At 42.3% G+C, this 24,061-nt stretch overlaps 1 protein-coding gene across 2 annotated transcripts in view; it reads left to right on the top strand.

Moving 5' to 3' along the window:
* Positions 1–24,061, top strand: part of LOC101444097 (aldehyde oxidase) — a 91,403-nt gene that overhangs the window by 39,364 nt on the left and 27,978 nt on the right. For both annotated transcript variants that reach the window (XM_058300403.2, XM_058300404.2), the window contains exons 20-27: positions 920–1,016; positions 8,604–8,728; positions 10,161–10,294; positions 11,216–11,303; positions 15,397–15,483; positions 16,280–16,471; positions 18,129–18,356; positions 23,229–23,324. In XM_058300403.2, coding sequence (XP_058156386.1) covers positions 920–1,016; positions 8,604–8,728; positions 10,161–10,294; positions 11,216–11,303; positions 15,397–15,483; positions 16,280–16,471; positions 18,129–18,356; positions 23,229–23,324 — 1,047 coding nt within the window. The remainder of the gene's footprint in view (positions 1–919; positions 1,017–8,603; positions 8,729–10,160; positions 10,295–11,215; positions 11,304–15,396; positions 15,484–16,279; positions 16,472–18,128; positions 18,357–23,228; positions 23,325–24,061) is intronic.

Below are 24,061 nucleotides of genomic sequence, written 5' to 3'. Positions count from 1 at the left end.
CTCAAAACTTTTGATAGTTTCCCCATTCAATCTACTGAAAACTCTAAAAAAGAGAAGCCAGGTTAAAACTGAGTGATGGTGGCTCATTTGTTTTTATCCTATTTTTTATTGACAACACACTACTGGAATCAATTCCTATGCTTTTCTTATTAATATAAGAATCAAACATTCCAGGTTGAAAATAGAATTTTGTAATTTTGTAAATGCCTTTCTTTTTTTAACCAAGTTTACTCTTCTTTAACTTCACGTGTTGCTTGCTCTTTGAGTGACTTTGAGCCAATTTCCCAAACATTTCTTAGTCAGGGAATTGATGAAAGACCAGCAATGTGTAGACAGCTGGGCCTACTTTGCCACTGCAAATTTGGGTCAAATCCATTCTGTGATCCAGTTGATGGAGAATTTAAACTCTGATGTAAAGGTGAGATCATCATTTCCACAGTTTGTTGTTTGATGCTGGTATTATTCTCTGGCAGACAATTACAGATCTGCTGGTTTGAGTGAGGAAGGGTGAAATCACGGGCCCATACTCAAACAGGTGGAGAATGAAGAGAATGGACACAACTCTGGGTCGAGAGCCCAAACTCGAAATTCACCTGTTCTGTGGCCTCGGCTGCATAAAATAAGGAACTGTGGAATGAAGAGAAAAATCTGCCTGGAAAATATTAGTTCTGTTCTGTGACCAGCCAGGGGCCAGTTTTGTTTTTTTTCCCTCAGCATCCTGATTCTTTGGGCTCAAATGGACAATTTGCATTTGCTGCTTGGGAGTCTGTGTGAAGCCTGGGTCTGAGCTCAGCTTGCCAGTGCCACTCTGGAAGTGCATGGGGTTCCAGCACTGGAGGAGAAAGGAAACCCAGACCCGGAGATGCAGCACCGGGCTGGCTGCCGGCCCGGGCGCCTCACATTTCTCATCTCCTTCTAGGAAGCTATACAACACAAGTCCTTCTTCGAGCCAGAAAGGAAACTGGAATATGGAAATGTTGATGAAGCATTTAAAGTGGTTGATCAAATTCTTGAAGGTAAAACTGTTTGAAGTGAGGCTGGTGGGAGAGGAGCCCTGTGAGCCTTCTAAGCATGTCTGCCTTCAAGCTGCCCTTACCGTCTAGAAATCACCTGGCAGCCTCGGGGTGCTGCTCCTCCAGAATGGGCACCTCACTCCCAGGCGCGCTTCCCTCTGTGTCCCACGTGGGTGAGGAGTGGAGCTGGGAGGCCTTGCCCAGGGCAGCGCCTGCGCCCTGACCACCTGCCCCTCCACACGCTGGTTAACTGCTTACCATCCTGCAAGGGGCGTGTTAGGACCCCCATCTGACAGATGGGAAAACCGAGGCTCAGAGTGGTTAGGGAGCATGACCAAGGTCAGACAATAGCTACTAACTGGTACAGCTTGCAGTCAAATCAGCAGCCCTTTGAGGCTTTCCAAAGCCACTTTTCTTTCCCTTCCATCCTTTCTCTCTGACCCCTCTCCTTCCCCTCCCTCTCTTCCTTCCCCCCCTTCTTTCAACACTTCCTTCAAGTGTGTATGGCTGTAATTAAAATTACATTGATAGAATATTTTTTTAAAATGACATTACCTCTTAGAAATAGTTGATTAGAGCTTTCCAATAAAATTTTTACTTTTTATTTTAAATAACTTTAAACTTAGAAAAGCTGGCGAAATGGTACAAAAAACTGCCAAGAACCCTTCACCCAGAGTTCCCAATTATGAACATTTTACTACACTCGCTGACTCTCTCATTCTTTCTCTCTCTACATTTTTTTTTCCTGAACTATTTGAGAGTAAGTTGCAGACATAATGCCTCTTCACCTCCAAATGCTTCAGGGTTTATTTCCTAAGAACAGGAACATTCTCTTATATAAGTATGCAGTTATCAAAACCACAATACTGATTTAATCTCTAGACCTAATTCAAATTTTGCCAATTGTTTCAACTGTGTCCTTTGTAACAAAAAATTATTCATCACAGTCTGGGACCCAATCCAGGATCACACGTTATATTTACTCTCTAATCTAGAACAGTTGCTCAGCCTGCCTTTGTTTTGTATGACCTTGACTTTTTTGAAGCGTACAGATCAGTTATTTTGTGAACAATATCCCTCAGTTTGGGTTTGTCTGGTGTGTTCTCATGATTTGATTCAGTTTTGCATTTTGGCAGAAATACCACCAAAGTGATATTGTGCCCTTCTTTTTTTTTTTTTTAAGATTTATTTATTTATTCCCCTTCCCCCCCGCCTGCCCCGGTTGTCTGTTCTCTGTGTTTGTTTGCTGCGTGTTCTTCTTTGTCTGCTTCTGTTGTTGTCAGCGGCACAGGAACCTGTGTTTCTTTCTGTTGCATCATCTTGTGTGTCAGCTCTCCGTGTGTGGCGCCATGCCTGGGCAGGCTGAACTTTCTTTCACGCTGGGCAGCTCTCCTTACGGGGCACACTCCTTGCGTGTGGGGCTCCCCTACGCGGGGACACCCCTGTGTGGCACGGCACTCCTTGCACGCATCAGCACTGCGCGTGGGCCAGCTCCACACGGGTCAAGGAGGCCCGGGGTTTGAACTGCGGACCTCCCATGTGGTAGAAGGATGGCCTAACCACTGGGCCAAGTCCGCCTCCCTATTGTGCCCTTCTTGGTGTATCCTATGAGGAGGCAGAGGATGTCTGTTTTCCCCACTGTTCGTGATGTAAACTTTGATCACTTGGTTGAAGTGGTATTTGCCAGGTTTCTCCATTGTAAAGTTACTGTTTTACCCTTAGTAATTAGTATTTTCCAGGAAAATACTTTAAAACTATGTGACTATCTTGTTCCTCCTCCATATCTTGTCCACTAGTTTTAGCATTTATTGATGATTTTTGCCTGAATCGTTATTACTATAACAGTTGCCAAATGGTTATTTTCTAACTCTATCATTCCTTCTGCATTTATTAGTTGGCATTCTACTGTGAGAAAGAGACTTCTCTTCTTTCCCCCTTACCTTGTTAGTCACTGTATGGGATTTTTGTGGATTTGTTACTCAAGTTATAATCTAAATTCCATTGTTTATTTAAATGTTCAAATTGTCCCAAATTAGTTGAGTGAGGTCCCTTCAAACTGGCAATTGTGTCCTTTTGTCATGTCCTAAGCATACTTTGAGCACTTCCTTGCTTTCTGGCACAACAAAAAGATGAGTCCAGACTCATCTTGTACTTTCCCAGTCCCCTCACTGGAATCAGCTATTTTGCCCACAAAGCCCTGGTTCCTTTTGGTGGAAAATGACGTTAGTAACCAAGATCAGGGCACTAGGTGTGTTCATTGCTTCTGTGGTGTCATTCTCTCTAGGTCCTCTTAGTGGACAGAACTAGAAAATATACACACATACATACACATATTTGTATGTAATATACATATTAAAACCAAAAGTTCATACTGATACCTCTAATTCCAGTCTGAAGTCACTGGGTTCATTCTAGTTTTTCCCCTGTTAATTTCTGTAATTCTCTTCAAATTGATTTTTACATCTTTTAAAAAATGTATTAATACATATAGTAAAATTCACTCTTTTTGATTTATAGTTTCATGAGTTTTGACAAATGCATAGACTTGGATAACCATCACCACAGTCTAAATCTGGTTAAAGTAATGTTTAATGATACAAGCTAACCTTTGCCCATGCTTTTCTTCACCAAGCTACGTTGCCATCCATGTCACCCAGATCACGGAAGCTGTCCTGCACTGGCTGCCAGGCAGGATCTCTGATTGACCCAGATGTGTTGCTGGGTGGGATAGTTGTCTGCACCATCTCTCAGGACAGAGAACAAGTCATGTGGCATTGTCTGTCTTTAAGAGAATCTCTAAGAAGTTCACATTGAGTGCATGTTGGAAATTACTCTCTCCCGAACTTCTCTCCAGTCCTGAACCCAAGCATGGAAAGATTCCTAAGACATTTTACCTCTGAATACACAACACAGGGCTGTGTAATATATAACCAGTCCACCCAACCACTTGAGTTCATCTGGAAGCTACAGAGAAGACACTCACCAGCATTCCTTGACTATCTTAACTGTGTGACCTTGGCAAGGCACTAATCAGGGCTCAGTTTCCTAGTTTCAAAATTATGTGAATAAAATAATACCCCAAACAAACAAACAAAAATTATAGAGTGTAGGTTGATTCCAGTGTGTTCTAGAGAAGAGACCCTAAAGGCCTCCAATCTTCTCTTTGATGTCCTTCTCGGATATTGACATTAATGTCTTTCATAAGGGTTGGGAAATTTTTGGTTGTTATTTCCTTAATTATTTTTTCTGCCCCTTTTTCCATTTTCTTCTCGTTCTGGGAAACTTACAATGCATACGTTTGTGTGTTTCACACTGTCATTCAATTCTGAGATCCTGTTCCTTTTTTTTTTTTTCATTCTTTATCTGTTCTCTGTCTTTTAAAATTCCAATGCTCTGTCCTCCAACTCACTTATTCTGTCCTCAAACAATTGAAATCTCTATTATATGCCTCCTATATATATATATTTTGGTCTTAGTTTATTTTTTTAATGTTACATTCAAAAAATATGAGATCCCCATAGACCTCCCACCCTCCTCCCCCCATAACAACAACCTCCTCCATCATCATGAGACATTCATTGCACTCCAATGTATTTTAATCTCTTCCACAGTATCTTTCATTCCCATAAAATCTGTTGCTTTTCTTTGTAAATTTTCAAATTCTTCTTGGTGTTCAACCAGTGTCGTCTTAATATCCTTAACCTCTTTAACCATCTCATTGAATTTAATGAGGAGATCTGTTTGGATATCTGTGATTAGTTGTCTCAAATCCTGTGTTTCATTTGAAGGTTTAATTTTTTCCTTTGGCCAGGCCATATCTTCCTGTTTCTTAATATAACTTGTAATTTTTTGCTGGTGTCTTGGCGTCTGATTTTTTCATGTGTTTATTATGTGCTCAGTTTCTCTCTTTAGCCTATGACTTTCTTATTCATTGGCTTTTTGCTAAAACTTCCCCTGTTCCTCCTCTGTGAAGGTTAGTCTGCTCTGTTTGTTTTTTATTTGCCTCTGTATATTTAAAATACTCCTTTTGTCTTCTCTCGCTGCCATTTCCTGGAGGGCTAAGTTTGGTAGAAGTGTACCCCTCGAGACAACCTTCCCAGCTCTGGTTTCCCAGTCAAAACAGGCTCAGGGAACCTAGGAAGTGAGTGTAGGTTGATTCCAGTGTGTTCTAGAGAAGAGACCCTAAAGACCTCCAATCTTCTCTCTGATGTCTCCCCCAATCTAGGCCTTCATGAAGTACCCAGCAGGTAGCACTCTTTATCCTGTTGTTTCCTGCTGCCCTAAGGTTATTCTATGCCTTTAGCTCTCAGCCGACTTAGCTCCTGGAGGGGGTATGGTTGAGGCCGAGGTTGCCAGCCTCCTGGGATAAAACTGTTGCACAGCTCCCAGCCCCTGAGATCTGAGTTTTCTGATCAGCTGCCACCCCCTGTGCTGTTCTCTCCCCTGCCCCCACCAGAGGTGAGCAAGTGACTGCCCGCACGGTCTTGAGAGAATGATCAGAGGGCTCTAACTCCCCTTCTTCCAGGGGAACTTACAGTCTAGTGTGCAGTGGCCCTTTTAGGCTAGATGGGGTGAATCTGTCCACCTTCCTGCGAGGGAGTGCACGCTTCCTCTCTGTCCAGGCGCCCAGTATACAGCAGCCTTTCAAGGTGGATGGGTGAATTTGTCCCTACTGCTAATGAGAGTGCGTGCTTCCTCTCCTTCCAGCGAGCGATGGGCCCAGTGTGAGTCTTTCTGCTCTGCCCCGAAAAGGTGTTCAAACTGCACGTAATCTCCACTCCTGCTGGGCATGGGGGCCTAAGCAGTGGTTTTCTGAACTGGGCACACTGGAGATGATCCCTAAGGTCCCTAGGGACGTTAGTTTTTCAGTCACCCCTGCTTCCACTCCTGCCAGAGGTAGAGACACCACAAATGCTTCTTGGTGGCTTGGGCAGGTTTAAACCTCAGCTGTGCTCAAGATTGGAATCCATGTAGCCGAATTTGCCAATCTACAGCTGTTGTTGATGCCAGGCCACTTCCCCTCCCCTGCTTTTGGGCAAGAGCTTCTGCCTCCAGCTGCCTCTGCAGTGTGGAGGAACCTACTCACGGATCTTCACTGCAGATGGTCAGCCTCCTCTTCTTGTTCTCCCCGGGGTGGTGCACTGTGCTCTTCTGGTCTCCGGAATCCCCCAAACAGTTGACCCAGACAGTTATTGGCTGATTATTAGTTGCCCTGTGGGATGAACTGATTGTCAGAGCTTCCTACTCTGCAACCATCTTGGGTTTTCTATGTATGATGTTTTTGAGTTCTTTTCTTTGTGTAGATTTTTTGGTGGTAGCTCTAGATATTGCATCGTATATTAAATACAATATATATGAGTGTTACATATATACATAAACATGTATGTCTCTATTACACACATATGTAATAGCATAGTCTGGTGTCAACATTTTAGCAGCTTCAGTGGAGAGTAGAAAACTTGCCTCGTTTGATATCTCTTCACTCTTCCCCATTTAAAATATAATTGATTTATTTCCCTTTACATGCAATGAGAACAAGAAGCATTGTTGTAATTTTTGCTTCAACTATCCAATATAATTTAGAAATCCAAGAGAAGGAGCATCTGTTATATTTTCCCATATTTTTATTCATCTTCCGTCTTCCTTCCTATCATCAAAATGCTTTAACATACACACCTGAAACAAGAGTCCTTCTTTTACCATTTCATTTCTTTTTCAAGAACTTTCTTTAACCATTCTTTTAGGGTATGTGTGCTAAAGACAAATTCTCTTCATTTTCTTTCATCTGAATGTTATGATTCTCCTTTCATTCCTGAAGGATATTTGCACTGGACATAGAACTCTGAGTTGATAGTTCTTTTATTTCAGCACCTGAAAAATTGTATACCACTTCTTTCTGGCCTCCATGGTTTCTGCTGAGAAATCTACTGTAATTCAAATTGCATTTCCCTTATAGGTAAAACAGTATTTCTGTCTCACTGTTCTTTTCTTTTTCTTTAGTTTTCAAAAGTTTGATTATGATGTTGCTGGCATAGATTTCTTTGGATTTATCCTGTCTGGAGGCTCACTCAGCTTCTAGGATCCTGTTTGGTTTATGTCTTTTGTCAAATTTGGGAAATTTTCAGTCAGTATATTTCTTCTAATGCATTTTCAACCTTTCTTCTTCTCCTTCTAGTACTCTGAAGATGCAATGTTAGATCTTTTATTTATAGTTACATATACTTACACAGGCTCCTGAGCCTGGTCATTTTTTTTTTTTTCAGTGTGTTTTCTCTTTTTCAGGTTGGGTAATTTCCGTTGTTCTGTCTTCTTTCTTGTTACCTGATTCTTTTAGAGAGTCTGCTATTGAGCCTGTCTGTTGAGTTTCTAAACTTTTGTTATTGTATATTTCAGCTCTAAAATTTCTATTTGGCTCTTTCTTATATCTTCCCTTTCTTTGCTGAGACTCTTTCCATCTGTTTCAAGTGTGCATGTACTTGCTCTTTTAAACATGTTTATGATAGCTGCTTCAAGTTCCTTGTCAGATAATTCCATCTGTGTCATCTCAGTGTTGACATCTGTTGATTGTCTTTTCTTGTTCAAGTTGAGATTTTCCTGGTTTTTGGTTTAGTGAATGATTTTCAATTGTATCCGAGAATTTTGATTATTATAATTATGAGACCATGGATCATATTTAAATCTATTTTTACCAGGTTCTACCTTGTTACTGCCTTGTGGGGATGAAGACCCCTGAGGCACTCTGCTGATACTACCCCAGTGGGGTGGAGGAAGGACACTTGTTCCACAGGCTGGGGATGGAAGTCCAGCACTCCACACTGTCTCCTCTGACACCACCCTGGCGGGAGTGTTGGGGGCACCAAATTGCAGGCTAGTGAGTGTGGAAGTCCAGACTCCCCACTAAGCCTTTGCTGGTATGGGGAAGGTTAGGGGCACAGTTTCTTTCATGGTGTTTGACTCGAGCTGAGCAGTTGTTTTCCAAAAGTTTTCTGTCTTGCCAGGCTTCTCCTTTGTTGGTCCTTTGGCAAGAGAGAGAAGGTTTTTCTTAGGACGTTTTTTTGGTCTGTGCCTGTTACTGGTTTTGGTTGCTGGCTTCTCCAACACCAAGCCAGGGATATAGGAAGCAAAAACAAAAAACAAATGAACTTACTGCTGTGTCTAATTCCTCAGGTCCAAAGGTCCTCAGCTGATCTGCCTTCTCCCCACCCTGAAGAGTCCTATTCTGTCTGTTAAACATAATGTCCAGACTTTTAGCTGCATTTATCAGGAGGGATGGAGGGCAGTACATCTACTCCATCTTGTCCTGGAACTGGGAGCCCCCTTGCCTTAGTATTTTGATTCTAGATGGTTGCATGTCTTTCCCTAGGACACCATGACCCAATGTGTGGCAGACATGGCATGCTCCCAACAGAACTCTACTTCAAATCTGCAGGTCTAGTGAAAGAAAAACATTGCAGATCATGACCCTTCACTGTGCAACCTGCTGCCCCAGAAGGACTGTGGGTGAAATTCCCGCATAATGGGAAAAAAGCTGGGGGTACTACCTGTTGCATCTGACTGCCTCATTGACTTTGGTGTACTTTTCTGTAACAGGTGAGATATATATGGGAGGTCAAGAACACTTTTATATGGAAACCCAAAGCATGCTTGTGGTTCCCAAAGGAGAAGATCAAGAAATGGATATCTACGTGTCCACACAGTTTCCTAAATACATACAGGTAACTTGGGACCATTGTGGAGAAGACATGGCTAAATGATTTCTGCCAGCAAGATAAACTAAGAGCAATTAGAGGCAAAATATCATTTTGGAAACTGAAAGAACATTGGGTCCTAATATTGTTAAATAGGGGCCTTTTGTCTGTGGATCTGTAACTTTAAAACCTAGTACAGAACCGACAAGTCTCTTTCACTCTGCTCTTGGCACTAAGAATACAAAACAAAAAAGAGGGAAGCTTACCCTCCAAAGCTTACAGTGTCTAATGCAAATAGTAGGAAAGAGTAGTGGGTAGGGTACAAGAAGATGCTAAATCATCTAAGCCAGAACCTATCCAGGTAGAGGAATTAAGAGAAAGGAGGGTTTGCTGAGGCCTAGAATTATCCAGGAAGTCCCTTGAAGAAAAAGCCTTATGTTGAGATTTATTGTGAAAGTGAGGTTTGTCTGGGCAGCAAGAAGTGGAGCCATTTCCAGGCAATTCCACAGCAAGATCAAGGCCATGATTCATTCCTTCAATTATGCATGTGAGTGCCTTCGGTGAACACTTATTGCCTGTGTCCTGTACACCAGGCAGTATGGGAACAGCATGAGACAGCCCATGCTGGAATGGAGGGTACATTTAGGGGAGGCCAGGTTTAAGCAGCAGGCAGCGGGAGGACAGGCAGGGAAGCCACGCAGCAGGTCTTGGTCCAGTAGGTCAGAAGGACCCAGTGTTACTACCAGAGCAAGGAGGAGTATGGGAATGTAAGAGTGGGGCCTTTTAGAAGGAAGAACTCCATTGCAGCCCTGTACTGCTCCTGGCCAAGGTACTGGTGACCTTGGGCCCGTCACCTCCTCCCTCTCATGCTCCCCAACTGGAAAAATAACCTCTTAGCATTGGGATGGCAAGGAAGAGAGAGACTTGCTTCCAGGGAACAGCAAGTGGCCAACGTTAGCGTTAATCCAAATGGGAAGTGAGAGAAAAGTGCTCATTCTCCAGTGGAGATGGTAGGAATGAAGGGGAAAGGCCCAGTGTGAGAGAGGCTTGAAAAGGCCTTGAAAAGGTGTACTTTAGCACACCTAGGGCTTTGTGTGAAAAGGATATTTTGGGTGTGGTTCATGGGAAAAATAAAGAAAATTATTAGTGTAAGTATCTTGTTGGTATGGGATAGCATGCCAACTATTAATAATACTTTTGGTGATGCCATTGTAACCAGACACTGCTGAGATCAGTAGGGGATGCAGGCTGAGGTGACTGGGGAGCATTCTGTCAGGTAGCATAACCACACAGTTGGTGTATCATGAACAACATTGAGGACTCAAGACATGGAATGGTTGTGCCACTCCTGTTCCAGGGATAGTTTCTTTCTGTTATAAGACTGTGGATGTGACTGACAGTCACAATTAAGTCCTTGGTGAAAGTGGGTCAGATTAATGAGCCCTCTTAACATTCACAGGACATGGTTACCTCAACCTTGAAGGCCCCAGCTAACAAGGTCATGTGTCACGTGAGGCGTGTTGGTGGCGCATTTGGGGGGAAGGTCACCAAAACCAGCGTCTTGGCAGCCATCACTGCATTTGCTGCACGCAAGTAAGTGGAGAAAACTGCTGAAAATACTAAAAAGGAAATGAACCAACACTGAAAATCCTCAATATTTGCAAGAATCTGGGCCAAAGTTATTAAGTTATTTGAAATCACATGTAATATACAAACACACACACAAGCTGCCAGTTTGTTAACTTCTTTGTCTTATGTCGTCAGGCAACATACTATAAGAGCCAAACTGAAAATCAAGTACCGAAAATAATAAAAAACACAGTAAAAAGATTTAATACCTGGAAATTTCAAAGAAGCAGGACCTGAATGAGTGAGGATTACTTGATTTTAGCACCTGCTGAACTGACCTTTTAAATACATTTGTGAATGTAATACAGATATAAATACATATACAAATGTATATGCATATATATTCCTATTCAAATGGAGATTTTGCTTATGTTATCCTTTATTTATTTATGTTGTCATTTCCTCCGAGGATATGAAAATATTCCATAGGAAATTGTCTTTGGAGCACGCTTAATTTTTTGCTGATTAATACAGGCCAGTTTCTCTTCCAGGAAGCAAAAAGGTCTTGACTCAAAACCTGTCCTTTCAGGGAACACTTGGCAAATCAGCCAACAAGTTCCTCCATTCACCGCCAGTCTGTAACATGAACTCGGGACGTTTGCCTATAGCAGAGGTTGCTGTCACAGTGGGAAATACCCCAAAGCGATAGCTGGAGCCTCTGGCATCCTAGAGCCTTGCTTCCACATGGAGGGAATGCCAGACGGTGTGTGCTGACCCAAGAGAGAAAAGGCTACAGCGTAGCCTGAGCCCAGTGCAGCGTAGGGTGGGGGCCGTTGTGCTGTTCTGTCACGAGGGCAGGTGAATTTCATGCTCTCACGAGGGCTATTTCAACCTAGATGCTACCTACTCGGTAGTTTACTTCTCTTTATTTTTTTATCTGTTCAGACTTGGCCGGGCAGTCCGCTGCATTCTGGAACGAGGAGAAGACATGTTAATTACTGGAGGCCGCCACCCTTACCTTGGAAGGTACAAAGTGAGTAAAAGAAGAAGAAAGAAAAGATGTCATTGTTAATATAGCGATCCATAAATGCAGAAGGCAGCACAGCAGAATGTTTTGGCTGCTCTCTAATGGGGAATAACAATTAGCAAATCAGCAAACTGTACTTCTGTTTACCTTTATTTCTGGTGCTAATTGTTTGATGACTGGCTGGTTCATGGAAGCATTTCTCCTTTCCTCAAAGATGTCAGTTTATGAATAACTGACAAATGTGTAAATATATATATATATATGTGTAAATATATATATATATATCCATGAAAGTCGTTCTGATAGCCATACTTATTCCTGCACATAAACAAGTTAAAAATAAGTTTCAAAAATTCCATAACAATAGCATTACATGAAATTGCAATTCCCCATTTTTCAGTGTATCATGGGTACTTTTGGAAAACTGTGACCCAGAAATTCCTAGAAAAATGTCCATAGTAGAAAGTAATTACCTTTAGCTTTATAAAAAACAATTTTACTAGTGTATTTGTCAGACTGGGCTAACTGCTCTAACAAATAATCCCAAACACTCAGGGACGTAAACCCTTATTATGCAATTTCTTATTCCAGTAACGACACAGTGTAGTCAATGGGGAGAAAGAAAGGAGGACTGTGCTCCATGAGAGCTTTCAGGGACTTGAGCTTTGTCCATCTAGTGGTGCTACACCCTCTGCTAGAACTGCACTGTCCAACACAGTAGGCACTAGACATATATGGCTATTTAAATTTAAATTAAATAGTAAATAAAATTTTAAAATTAGGTCCTCAGTTGTGTTAACTACATTTTAATTGCTGGTGGCTATAATGTTAGACAGAACATGACGGAAGTTCTATTGGACAGCACTGCCCCAGGACCTCTGATGTCATCCCCTGGATCTCCTGCAGGAACAGCAGACAAGGGAAGAGAGAGGATATGGAGGGCCTGATGGGGGAAACTTTAGGCACCAGCCTTGGAAGTTGTGGACCTCACTTCTACCCACACTGCATTGGCCAGAACTCTTCCACCAAACCACAAGGAAGGCTGGAAAATACAGCCTTCCTGTGTGCCCGATATGAAATGCAACAGGGTTTGCTGAATGTATAACATTATCTGTGCCACAACTGGTGCACCTAAATAAGTATTTTTAGAAGGTAATGAATACATCTCTTTCAAGTCACATTTACCCTAAGCTATGTTTTAAATTTGATTCAGTTCAAACAAATACCTTTAAAGCAAATTTTTCCCAGATTAGTATTTTATTGGGTAAATAAGATTTACACATATGAAGCTATTAAGAAAACAATGCAAACATAATTATCTCAAGTTAAAAGGTGAGGCACACAAAGTGAAGCACTGGGGAGAGAGAGCATGTGAGTTGGAGTATGTACAAGAGACTTCTTAGAGAATGTGAGACATGAATGGGCCTTCAAGAATGGGTGGGCAGAAGGAAAGTATACTAGGTTGTACTGGTTTCCTGTGGATGCTGTAACAAATTATCACAAATTTGGTGGCTTAAAACAACAGGAATTTATTCTCTCAGTTCTGCAGTCCAGAAGTCTGAAATCAATTTCACTGAGCTGAAACAAAGGTTTAATCAGGGCTGCACTCCCACAGAAAGTTCTAGAAGAGAATTTATTCCATGCTTCTTTCAGCTTCTGATGGCTGCTGACATTCCTTGGCTTGTGGCTGCATTACTCCAATCTCTGCTCCATCTCATGCCTTATCCTCTTCTGTCTATAGTTAAATGTTCCTCTGCCTCCCTTTTACAAAGATACTTGTGATTGCATTTGGGCCCCACTTGGAGAATCCAGGAAAATCTTTCTCATCTCATGAGTCTTAATCACATGGGTAAATTTTTTGCCATATAATGTAGCATTTACAGGTTCCAGGTATCAGGACTTAATACCTTCGGAGGCATTATTCAGCCTACTGTTGAGATGGTGGGAATAATAGAAGCAAGTACTCAGAGGTGCTCATGGCCTTTATGATAGGGATATGATGGGGGAGGGGTTAGAACAGGGAGTGCCTTCAAGAGAGTAGTGAAAAATAAGATTGCGGGGAGCAGTTGTGGCTTAGTCGTTGAGTGCCTGCTTCCCTTATGGGAGGTTCTGGGTTCGGTTCCTAATGCCTCCTTAAAAAAACAGAAAAAACAAAACAAACTAAAAGGAAAGACTAAGACATGTATATTAGTAAAAGGAAAGCTAAAAAAATGTAACATGGGACTATATAGTATCGTAAAACCTCATGTGAAATGTGAATATGGTTAATATTAAGTATATAAAACTTTTTCTTTGAAACTGAACAAATGTTATGTGTGTTAATGTTACAAGATGTTAATATCAGGCAAAAAAACATGCTAAGTGAATATATGAGTATGATAGCAGTTGAAAGGGAAAGTCTAAGATAATGTATATCACTAGAAAGAAAGCTAGAAAATGAAATATGGATCTGTATAGTAGCATACTGAACACTGTTCTGAAAAATGAATATAGTTAATAGGACATAAATAAGAATGCCATCCTATGAAACAGAACAAATATACATTAATATTTCAAGATGTTAATATCAGGGTGATATTCAGGCAAAAATACAACCAAAGCAAACTATGGATAGTAGTGTAAAGTAATATATTAATAATCTTCCATCAATGATAAAAGGGAAAAAAAGTATGCTAAGTGAAAGAAACTAGACAAAAAGTACTCTGTTTATTAGTTTTTGGGTTTTTTTCTTCTTTTATCTTTTTTGTGGAGTAATGAATATGTTTTAATATTAATTGAAGTGAGGCATATATAACTCTGTGAATATACCAAATGCCATTAATCATACACTTTAGATATATTGTATGGTATGAACACATTTCAATAAAATTGGTAATAAAGAAAGTAAAAAAATAAAAAGATTGATAGGGTTAGGTCCTGCTAGACTGAGGTAGGCCTAGAGTCCCAGAATGGAAACTTTGAACTTGATCTCATAAGAGTGACACTGAGTAGATCCTTGAACAGTAAGTGTCACAACCAGACGGGGTGCAGTATGAAAGCTCCAGACAGGATGGCCTGGGAAGGAGAGAGCATGGCGACAAAAGACCACTAGGATGCAGTCAATGCATTCAGACATGATGGAGCTGGGGTCGGCCAGGATACTGAGATGTAGTAGAAGGGATGAGTCCAGGAGCCATTAAGGATTAAAATAAGATTTGGTGATAAATTAGACGAAACACAATGGAGAATAAAACTACAAACATTACTTACAAGTTTCAATCAGAGAGACAAGTTGGAGGGAGTAACCAGTTGGGAGGGACAAGGATGAGCTTGTTTGTATACATGCTGGAGAAGAAGTGATGACAGGATATTTAAGTAGAAATGTCCTTCATCAATATGGGATTTGTTGAAAGGGCTGGATTGTAATTGCAGAAGCTATCAGCATAGAGACAATGCTGTGAAAATGTATTGTTTTCTAATGGAGACAGTATGTAAGGACAAGTGTGATATTGATAATATTTATGATTGTAACATTAGTAATTTATGCTTAGAATACTTGCTCAAGTGTTTGTCACCTGCAGTTAACTTTCTGTGCATAATCTTATTTATTTCCATTTCACAGATGGTCAGAAGGGTTATATAACTTTCCTAAAATCACCAGCCAATTAAGTGGCAGAGCTGGTACTCAAACTACTGGACTTCAGAGACCATGCTTTTGACCACTATTCTGGATTGCTGCACAAGAGATCTGGAAGCAGAGTGCAGACAAGTTTCATGGCAAGAACGGGCGGTCACAAAAAGATGCAGTTAATTTGCTTTAGGAGAGAAAAGGATTGCTTGAATATCAGTGATGGATTGAACAGGAAGGATTTTTATTAGTTTGTTTCGCTTTTATACCTTTCTCTTTCCTTCCTTTTTTAAAGGAAGGTAGAGCTCTCAATGTTTGAAAGGAGACAGTCATGCTAGAGAGAGCAGATGCGGAATTAATGACCTATCCTACTTTTAACATAGGCTCTCTTGGATTGGGACCAGGAGTAAACTGGAGGGTTCACACCTGACAGTCAGGTTTAGAGAACCTTGGTCCCAGTGCCATTATCAAAGGCCAGCTCTCTTCCCCCAGGTTGGATTCATGAACAATGGCAAAGTCCTGGCCCTGGATGTGGAACATTATAGCAACGGAGGCTTCTCCCTGGATGAATCGTTACTTGTGAGTGTTTTCAGGAGCAAGTTCACGTGCTGGAACGAGTATTATGTAAAATGGTTTAATTGCCAAATATTTAATAGTTAAGTAATATTTAATTATAAAACATAAAGGACCGTCATTGCTGGGGTAGCCATGCGTCACTTATTGGTGACCACGGTGTGAGTCTGGAGATCTTGGCCACATCTGCCTCTGTGCTTTCTCTACACATTTCCCACACTTGGAGCACTTCTCCCACACTTGCATCTTAGACCAGGCTTTCTCAGCCTCAGCCTTGTTGACATTTTCGACTGAATATTTCTTTGCTGTGGGGGGCTGTCCTGTGCATTGTAGGATGTTTACCAGCATCCTTGGCCTCTACCCATAAGGTCCAAGTAGCTCTGCTACCCCCATAGTCTTAACTTCCAAAAATGTCTCCAGACAGTACCAAATGTCCCTGGAAGGGGGAGGGGGAGGTGCAAAATCACCACTGTTGAGAACCACTGCATTAGACCAAAACTTTTTTTTTTTCTGTTTTCCTGGACATTTTATTCATTTCATTCTATATACGCAATGCTTAGGGCCTATGAAATTTTCAAAGGCCTTTGAAAATGTTTGAAACCTAAAAAAAAAAAAGTGTTAGTTCTGAAATATGAAAATAAAAACAAATAATGATTTCAAAAGAAAAATAGTTCAGATCCTTAGACATTATTTTGTAGCATTTAATTTGGGGCATGGGTGTATTTTAGCATGGTCAATGTAATATAGAGTAGTGCTTCCGTTTCTCACCTGGTTTTGACCTGAGGTCTCTGGATTTCTCCAGGTGATAGAAATGGGGATTCTGAAAATGGACAATGCTTACAAGTTTCCCAACCTGCGCTGCCGGGCCCGGGTGTGCAGAACCAACCTTCCATCCAACACAGCTTTGCGCGGATTTGGCTTTCCTCAGGTCGGGCTGATCACTGAATCCTGTATCACAGAAGTTGCCGCCAAATGTGGTTTGTCCCCTAAGAAGGTAACTCTAAATTAGTCTGACATAGAAAAGACATTGGATTTCAGACTGGGAGAGGCCTTGAGGGTCACTGAGGCCAGGGAATTTGAGGTCCAGAAAGTCTATGTGATCCGCCCAAAGCACCCCAGCTAGTTAATGCAGAGCCGGGACTCTGAAGTTCAGTGATCCTTATCTTACTCAGACTGACAGAAGATGTTGAGGAGTGAGCCCTGGACACTGCCCTGCTTAGTGAGGAGTCTCCATTGGTTGGGGGTATAACTCCTACCAGCAAGTTCCATCAAACCCCTCATTCTCTTGAGTAATGGGCTTCCTGAGCAATCCGTCAGCTGTCACAAAGTTACTAGCCTGGTCTCCTTTCAGTTCTTTAAGTCTTAGTCTCAACTTCATTCATTAACAAGCTCTCCTCTTTTCTCTCCCCTTCCCCTCTTCCACCAGAATTCTGGAGTGGAGTTGGGGTGGGGAGATGTGTTGTGCTCTCTCTCACCCTGTGCCTTCTCCTGTGGTGTTAAGGCAGAGAGGAGGGGGGCAGAGAAAGCAGTCAGCATCTCCCCATGTGGCTTCTCCCAGTGGGGTCGTGACCCATGTCTTGGTTAGAGGTAGCCACTTTCAAATGTGTTGTCTGACACTCAGCTGGCATCGCACACAGCCTTCCTCTGATGCCCCATGCCTCTGCAGTCCTAGGGCAAACCCTGTCTCCGACCTACCTTCTTTCCTCCAACATTAGAATCTGTGGCTATAGGCAGGAGTGGTCTTCTTTATCTCTCTTGAACTTGGGGAGCAGGGGATGTCCTGGTCATCCTACCACAGCCTCCTCTCCCCGATGTGCTTCCACATTTGGAAGCACTAGAGAAGAGAATCATATGAAGACCCCCTTCATTCCCAGGAAAAATGAGGGAAAAGAATTAAAAACACTGACTTCCCCCAAATGGCTACAGCTCACTAATTCCCAGCCTTCCTCTTTTATTGACTTGAGAATTTTTTAGGGGGCTGGGGAGAGTGTGTGTTTGTAATGGCCCCTGTCAGCAAGCTTGGAGAGGTACCTGGCCAAAACCGCTGAACATTTTCTCAAGTGAAGAATGTGAGAGAGTTGGTGCTTTTTGTTCTCAGCTGAGGACCTTAACGGTCAATTCTGGCCATGCAGGAAAAATTCCACTCAGCATTTCAGACATCCTGGGATAGAATCTTTCCGTTTGTTCTTCAGTCTAGATATTGGTTAAATTCAAACGACCTTTCATATTTTCCATTTTGGAAGTGAGTGGTCTTATCTTTCTACAGCATCTGAATCATCCAAATCATATAGCCTGAAAGTTAAATTTAGAATTTCCTTTCAACAGATACTTAGATATGTAAATAAAAGTAAGAGTCTACAGTGTGCTTGCACTGTGTTAAGAGTTATATAAGAAGTAGAATGAAAGGATTCCTTCCTTTGAATGTATGCAAGAACAGCATACAGAACATATGAGTAAGTGCTACCACATTTGACGGAAACTCCGGGGTAGAAGAAGGAGAAGAATGCTGTGTGTGGGCATTGGGGAAGGCTTTGCTGAGGAGCAAGGAGAGCTCAGGTTGGGCCTTACAGAATGGGCAGCAAGGCAGTGGGTAGAAGAGACTGTCTGCTAGTTCATTTTTCCCCTTTCACCTACATCCTTTTCATTTAAAGGTTCGAACAATAAACATGTACAAGGAAATTGATCAAACGCCCTACAAGCAAGAGATTGATGCCAAGAGTCTGATCCAGTGTTGGAGAGAATGTGTGACCATGTCTTCCTACTCCTTGAGGAAAGCGGCTGTAGAAAAATTCAATGCAGAGAATTACTGGAAGAAGAAAGGGCTGGCCATAGTCCCTCTGAAGTTTCCTGTCGGCCTTGGCTCACTGGCTGCTGGACAGGTCAGTTCTCCAAACACATGTGAATGCTGCCCACCAGCAGCCCAGAGCGAACAAGGTGTAGAGGAGACTTCCCATTTAGCTTGATTAGACAAAGGGTTGCTATGACCCAATCAATAAACCTCACCAAAGTTATGCCTAGGCAAGCCAGCTTTACTGCAGAGGAAACAGGAGCTCCTTTGCACACATCCCAGAGCTGGGGAACGGTGCTCTGGCTGGACGATGGGAGGCCTGGAGTCTACTCCTGGCCCTGGCGTTAACCAGCTGAGTCAGCTCAGCGTGTTGAATAATGAATGTTGGTAGACATTTCTGGGGTAAATTCATTTGCTGGAAACTAGGAAAGAGTTCAGTCTGGGCCAACTGTCCTTGAGCAGACTGGCTAAGATCATTGGGGAAAACAGTTTCCGTTGTTTATGGATCCTCTTGAAATCCTTGAGCGTTGGCTGTGGAGGAGCCATGGCAGGCTACTTCTGTTTAACAGCTGCCATTACCTAATAGCTGGTCTCCTCCTTGGACCAGGGCTGACCCGTTTCCCTCACAACTACTGAGCACTTACTAGGATATAAGGTCTTTTAGATTTCATCCCTTTCAATCCTTAGGGCCCAGGAAATTCTCTTCTGTGCTTAAAATATTTGCTTAGGGGAACAGATGTGGGTTAGGTGGTTGAGCACCTACTTCCCACATGGAAGATCCTGGGTTCGGTTTCCAGTGCCTCCCAAAAACAAACAACAAGCAAACAAACGAAAAAAGCAACTCAGGGGAACCGATGTGGCTCAGTGGTTGGGTTTGCTTAGGCTCAGTGAAATAAGAAAGACACATAAGGACAAATATCACATGATATCACTTATAAGAGATCCCTAGAAATAGCAAATCCAAGGAAACAATGTAGATTAGAGGGTACCAGGGGCTGGGATTAGGGGGAAGGGGGGAGCATGTGTTTCATGGATGTGGAATATGTGTAAATAAGAGTAATATAAAGGTGGCGGACTTGGCCCAGGGGTTAGGGCGTCCATCTACCACATGGGAGGTCCGCAGTTCAAACCCCGGGCCTCCTTGACCTGTGTGGAGCTGGCCCATGCGCAGTGCTGATGCACGCAAGGAGTGCCCTGCCACGCAGGGGTGTCCCCGTGTAGGGGAGCCCCATGCGCAAGGAGTATGCCCTGCAAGGAGAGCTGCCCAGCGCGAAAGAAAGTGCAGCCTGCCCAGGAATGGTGCCACACACACAGAGAGCTGACACAAGATGACGCAGCAAAAAGAAACACAGATTTCCATGCCGCTGACAACAACAGAAGCGGACAGAGAAGAAGACACAGCAAATAGACACAGAGAACAGACAACCGGGGTGGGGGGCTGAGGGGAGGGGCGAGAAATAATTAATTTTTTTAAAAGAGTAATAAAAATAGCAATAATAATGATGGAAATAGACTTTAAAAGGAGTGTGCTCCTCAGCGATATCTTTTATATTTTAGCAAGATTGGAGCTCAAATCTTTATACTCCTTGTCCTCAGAGAATAAGTGATTCTCTGAATTTATTTAGATTTAGATTTATTTAGAGTTAGAGAAAAAATGATTTATTGTGTGAAGAATAGCAGCTCCTGTAACAACAACAAAAATTATTTGCTAGGCCTGACTCGAGGAGTTTGAGAACAGTCAAGTTCCTTCCCGGAAAACCTAGGCTGGAAGATGTATCCTGAAGCAAACCAGGTAGAATAGGGAACTAGAGACGATATTTGAGCCTTCTATGTGTGAGGCATGGGGCGGGTAAATTGTAATCTCCCACTTGTCTAAGTCTTTTCCCATCCCTGTTGAGTAGGTATGAATCCCTCTGTTTTATAGAAAGGGAAACTGAAGCCCACAGATATTTTCACTGTTTTGCCCAAGGACGTATAACTAGTGAGTGCCAAGCAAGGAGTTGACCTCAGGGCTCTCTGACTGCAGAACCCACAGGTTTTCATCATCCCATCCTGCCTCCTACCTCACCTACTTTATATTTGGTTTCTAGATTGGAAATACTGAAGGGTGTAGAGTATCTAATTAACCCCTGTATTTCCAGTGCTTTAGCACAGTGCCTGGCATGGAGTAGGAACTCAAATGTTTGAATGGCTGAGACGTTTTGGGAATCTGTGGATTAAAGCAAACTTCTCACTAATACCAGCAGTCATTGCTTAAAGATTTAAGTGTTACAGACTAAGTATAGTATTTATATTGGAGAATTACCTTTTGTGGCAGTGGCAATGAACTACCAGGTACTGCCACTTAACTGAACCAAATTTGACATTTTTAATTGCCCTAAGAGATTGCAGCACCACATGGAACTGACTACTCAGCAGTCTCTAATAGAAATGCTGCCATGGACATGCAGGCAAAGTGCTGTGCCAGCAGCATCGCACAGTAAAGGGAATGCACAATCCACTGTAATTGTAGCTCAATCACAGGTGCCAAGTCCAGCTACGAGTTATACCCACACTCTGCTCACAGAGCCAAGGAGGCCAAATACAAAGTCTACAAGCTCAAGAAACAGATCAAAAGGCTATGCTATTGCATATGTACTTATCAAACATTTAAGAAATATTATTTCAGCAATGTAAGACACTAGGTTGCCTTTCAAGAGATGCCTTAGGCCATGGTCCTTCCCCTCAGGGGGCTCACATTTGAGTAGAGTACAATGAAGTGCCACAGAGTGGAGTCCAGAAGCTGTTGTTCCAGCTGACATCACCTGGCCTCTGAGACAGTGCCCCCAGGACAACCAGCTCTGGGGTCTCTCTGAGGATGCTACTCCTTATATTTATCATTTTGAGAATAAATGGCCAGGAGCACAAGATGGTGTTTCCAGGAGTGATATGTATCAAAAGACAACCAAACATCCACTGCTACATCTTCCCAAGGCATGTTTATTATGTTTATTATGATCCTATCTTCTTCAAGATTCCAAGGTCCTTCCCTGCATGGTGAATGTGTGGGCCTTTATCTTCAGAGAGAGAGGGCCCATAGGTTCACATTTGCCCAATACATCCACAGCTTTCATCTCCTCACCGGGAAAATAGAGCTCACTCTCATTGCCAAAAGTGTCTTACTTAAAACAATGGAAGCCAGAAGCTCTGCTTATCATTCTTTGGGGTAATGTGGAATTTTTGGCTACCAATATCAACAATTCCCCAAGTGTGACCCATGGCCCACAGGTGGTTGTGAGGGTCCTGCTGATGGGTAGATACTTGGTCTAAGAATGGACTCCATTCCAACATACTTGCTCTAGGAATCAAGTCCATTCCAAACATCTGGTGACTGACATGCAATTCCATTGGTTTTTATTTATGACCAGTATTGTTTATAATTAATATACGTGAGTTATTAAGGTTTATTAAAATTTTATGTTCATCAAATGGAAATTAGCTGTTGCCAGAATTTTCTGCCTTTACAAATCCAAGATAGTATTAAAACTTAGGTATTAGGAAAACTAGGTAGCAGATGGTTAGCTTCAAGTGACCCTCTCTAACCAGACCACATCTAGGAGACTGGCACTTCCCAACTGAATAGCTGCAAAGCTGTGCTTTGCAGGGCCTCCTGGATCACAGTGGAGCTATTCAAAGCATTTTCTCTAGGACCATATGGTGCTGATATTACTCTCACACTGGAGACCCAAAGTGAAGTAGCCATCCTTGTTTTCTTAGTGCCCTGGAACATTTCTATACCCCCTAGTACAGCACAGGCAGACTTGAAGGAGGTACATCCTTGTTCATTGTAAAACATGTTTAGCTTAGAGTTGGGGTATTTCTGACTACCAGGAGAGACTTCAATTCTTTGGTAGCAATTTGGTTTCTTCTGTATCCTTGTGGGGAGCTACAACTAGACAAGATTCCTTCTGCATTCCCTTCCAACTCTGAAGCTCTGTAATTCCATACCTAGGTGACTTAGGATGGGCTTAGGTCATTTTACAGCAAAAAATAACCATCTCGTTGAAGGTCTATCTCTCTATGCTTATTTGTATTTCTATTTTTACTTTTCTGCAGCATGCCTACAACAATGGAAATATGTGTACATACAAGCAATTTTTCTCCCTCTCCCCGACCTATCTGCGCTTACCTTCGCATTTTTTTAAATTTATTTATTTTATTTATTTACTTCTCTCCCCTTCCCCGCCCCACCCCCCCATTGTCTGTTCTCTGTGTCCATTCACTCTGTGTTCTTCTGTGTCCACTGTGTCAGCGGCACCCAGAATCTGTGTCTTGTTTTGTTGCATCATCTTGCTGCGTCAGCTCTCTGTGTGGGCGGCACCATTCCTGGGCAGGCTGCCCTTTTTTCGCGCTGGGCGGCTCTCCTTATGGGGCACACTCCTTGCGCATAGGGCTCCCCTACGCAGGGGACAGCCCTGAGTGGCACAGCACTCCTTGCGCACATCAGCCCTGTGCATGGGCCAGCTCCACAGGGGTCAGGAGGCACTGGGCTTGAACCTTGGACCTCCCATGTGGTAGGCGGACACCTTATCCGTTGGGCCAAATCTTTCCCACTTACCTTTGCACTTTGAAGCTACTTCCCTACCCTTGAAGAGAAATCTGGAAGGATGCTCCACCCCAGAGGGAGATTGTTGGAGGTATCAGTGTGCTCAAATGTCCACATTAGGAAATAGTAGCCTAAGGAGCATAGTCCTGCCACAGACTCAGAGCCATCCCGGGACAGCATGGCCTCTTGCAGGATGACCATAAGGCAGCACTTGCCCTAGCATTGCCCGGGCTCTGCTCAGTGTTCATGTATGTTTTTGGCAAGGACTGGAGGGATGGAAAGGAGGGGATCATTTCCAGGAACATGTTTTAATCAATGTGACATGTGGTTATATCTGTCAAAAAGATCATGGAAATGGTTTTCATCTTTTCTGCTTAGGCTGCTGCCCTGGTTCATATTTATCTAGATGGTTCTGTGCTTGTGACCCATGGTGGAATTGAAATGGGGCAGGGAGTCCACACTAAGATGATTCAGGTAAGAATGCAAATAATGGTATTAAGTTGGATGTGCGCCTTGTAGACTTGTGTGTGAGAGAGAAACTATGTTAGTTTTTCTCTTCTGAATAAAAAGAAAGAAGATAGGAGACTTCAGCTTTGACAGTGTAAGCTGTTAAAACTATTAGCAGAAATCTAATCAATAAGCCAGTTTTATAACTGAACTTTCTAAAATAACATGGCATTAGGGTCTCAGGTTGTTTTTTTACTCAAGGAAATTGAAATTGTGCTTTTATTTATTACTTTCCCTCAGTTATACTCACAAGTGGGTTTTCATTTTTGAACCTTTGCTAGGCAATGAAAAGAATGTAAAATGAAAAATGAAAAGTGTAAATTCCCATGTATTGCATTATTTCTTGCCCTTTTTAAAGGACTGTGAACAATTAATAAGTTCACATTTGATATTTCTAACCAAATTTTACCAATTTTCTTTTGGATGACTTATTTAAGATTAAGTTTTAGCTGCTATTTCTTTTCTAATCATGATAATAATAATATAGATTATAAAAATTTTAGAAGGGGCAGGAATGTTTAAAGAGAAATAAAGGTCATACTCAATTCCACTTCCTCACCTGAATCACTGTGTTGGGGTATTTCCATTTTGTCTTTTTTTTTTTTTTCTTTTCCAAAGTCACTAAATGCAGCTTGTATAATTTTGTATCCTGTTTTTCTCACCTAACCCTACATAGAATGAGCACTTCCTCCTGTCATTAAGAA

Source organism: Dasypus novemcinctus, chromosome 7, assembly GCF_030445035.2.
Source record: "Dasypus novemcinctus isolate mDasNov1 chromosome 7, mDasNov1.1.hap2, whole genome shotgun sequence".
In the NCBI taxonomy this organism is placed as follows: domain Eukaryota; kingdom Metazoa; phylum Chordata; class Mammalia; order Cingulata; family Dasypodidae; genus Dasypus; species Dasypus novemcinctus.
This window is presented reverse-complemented; position numbering and strand designations above follow the sequence as displayed.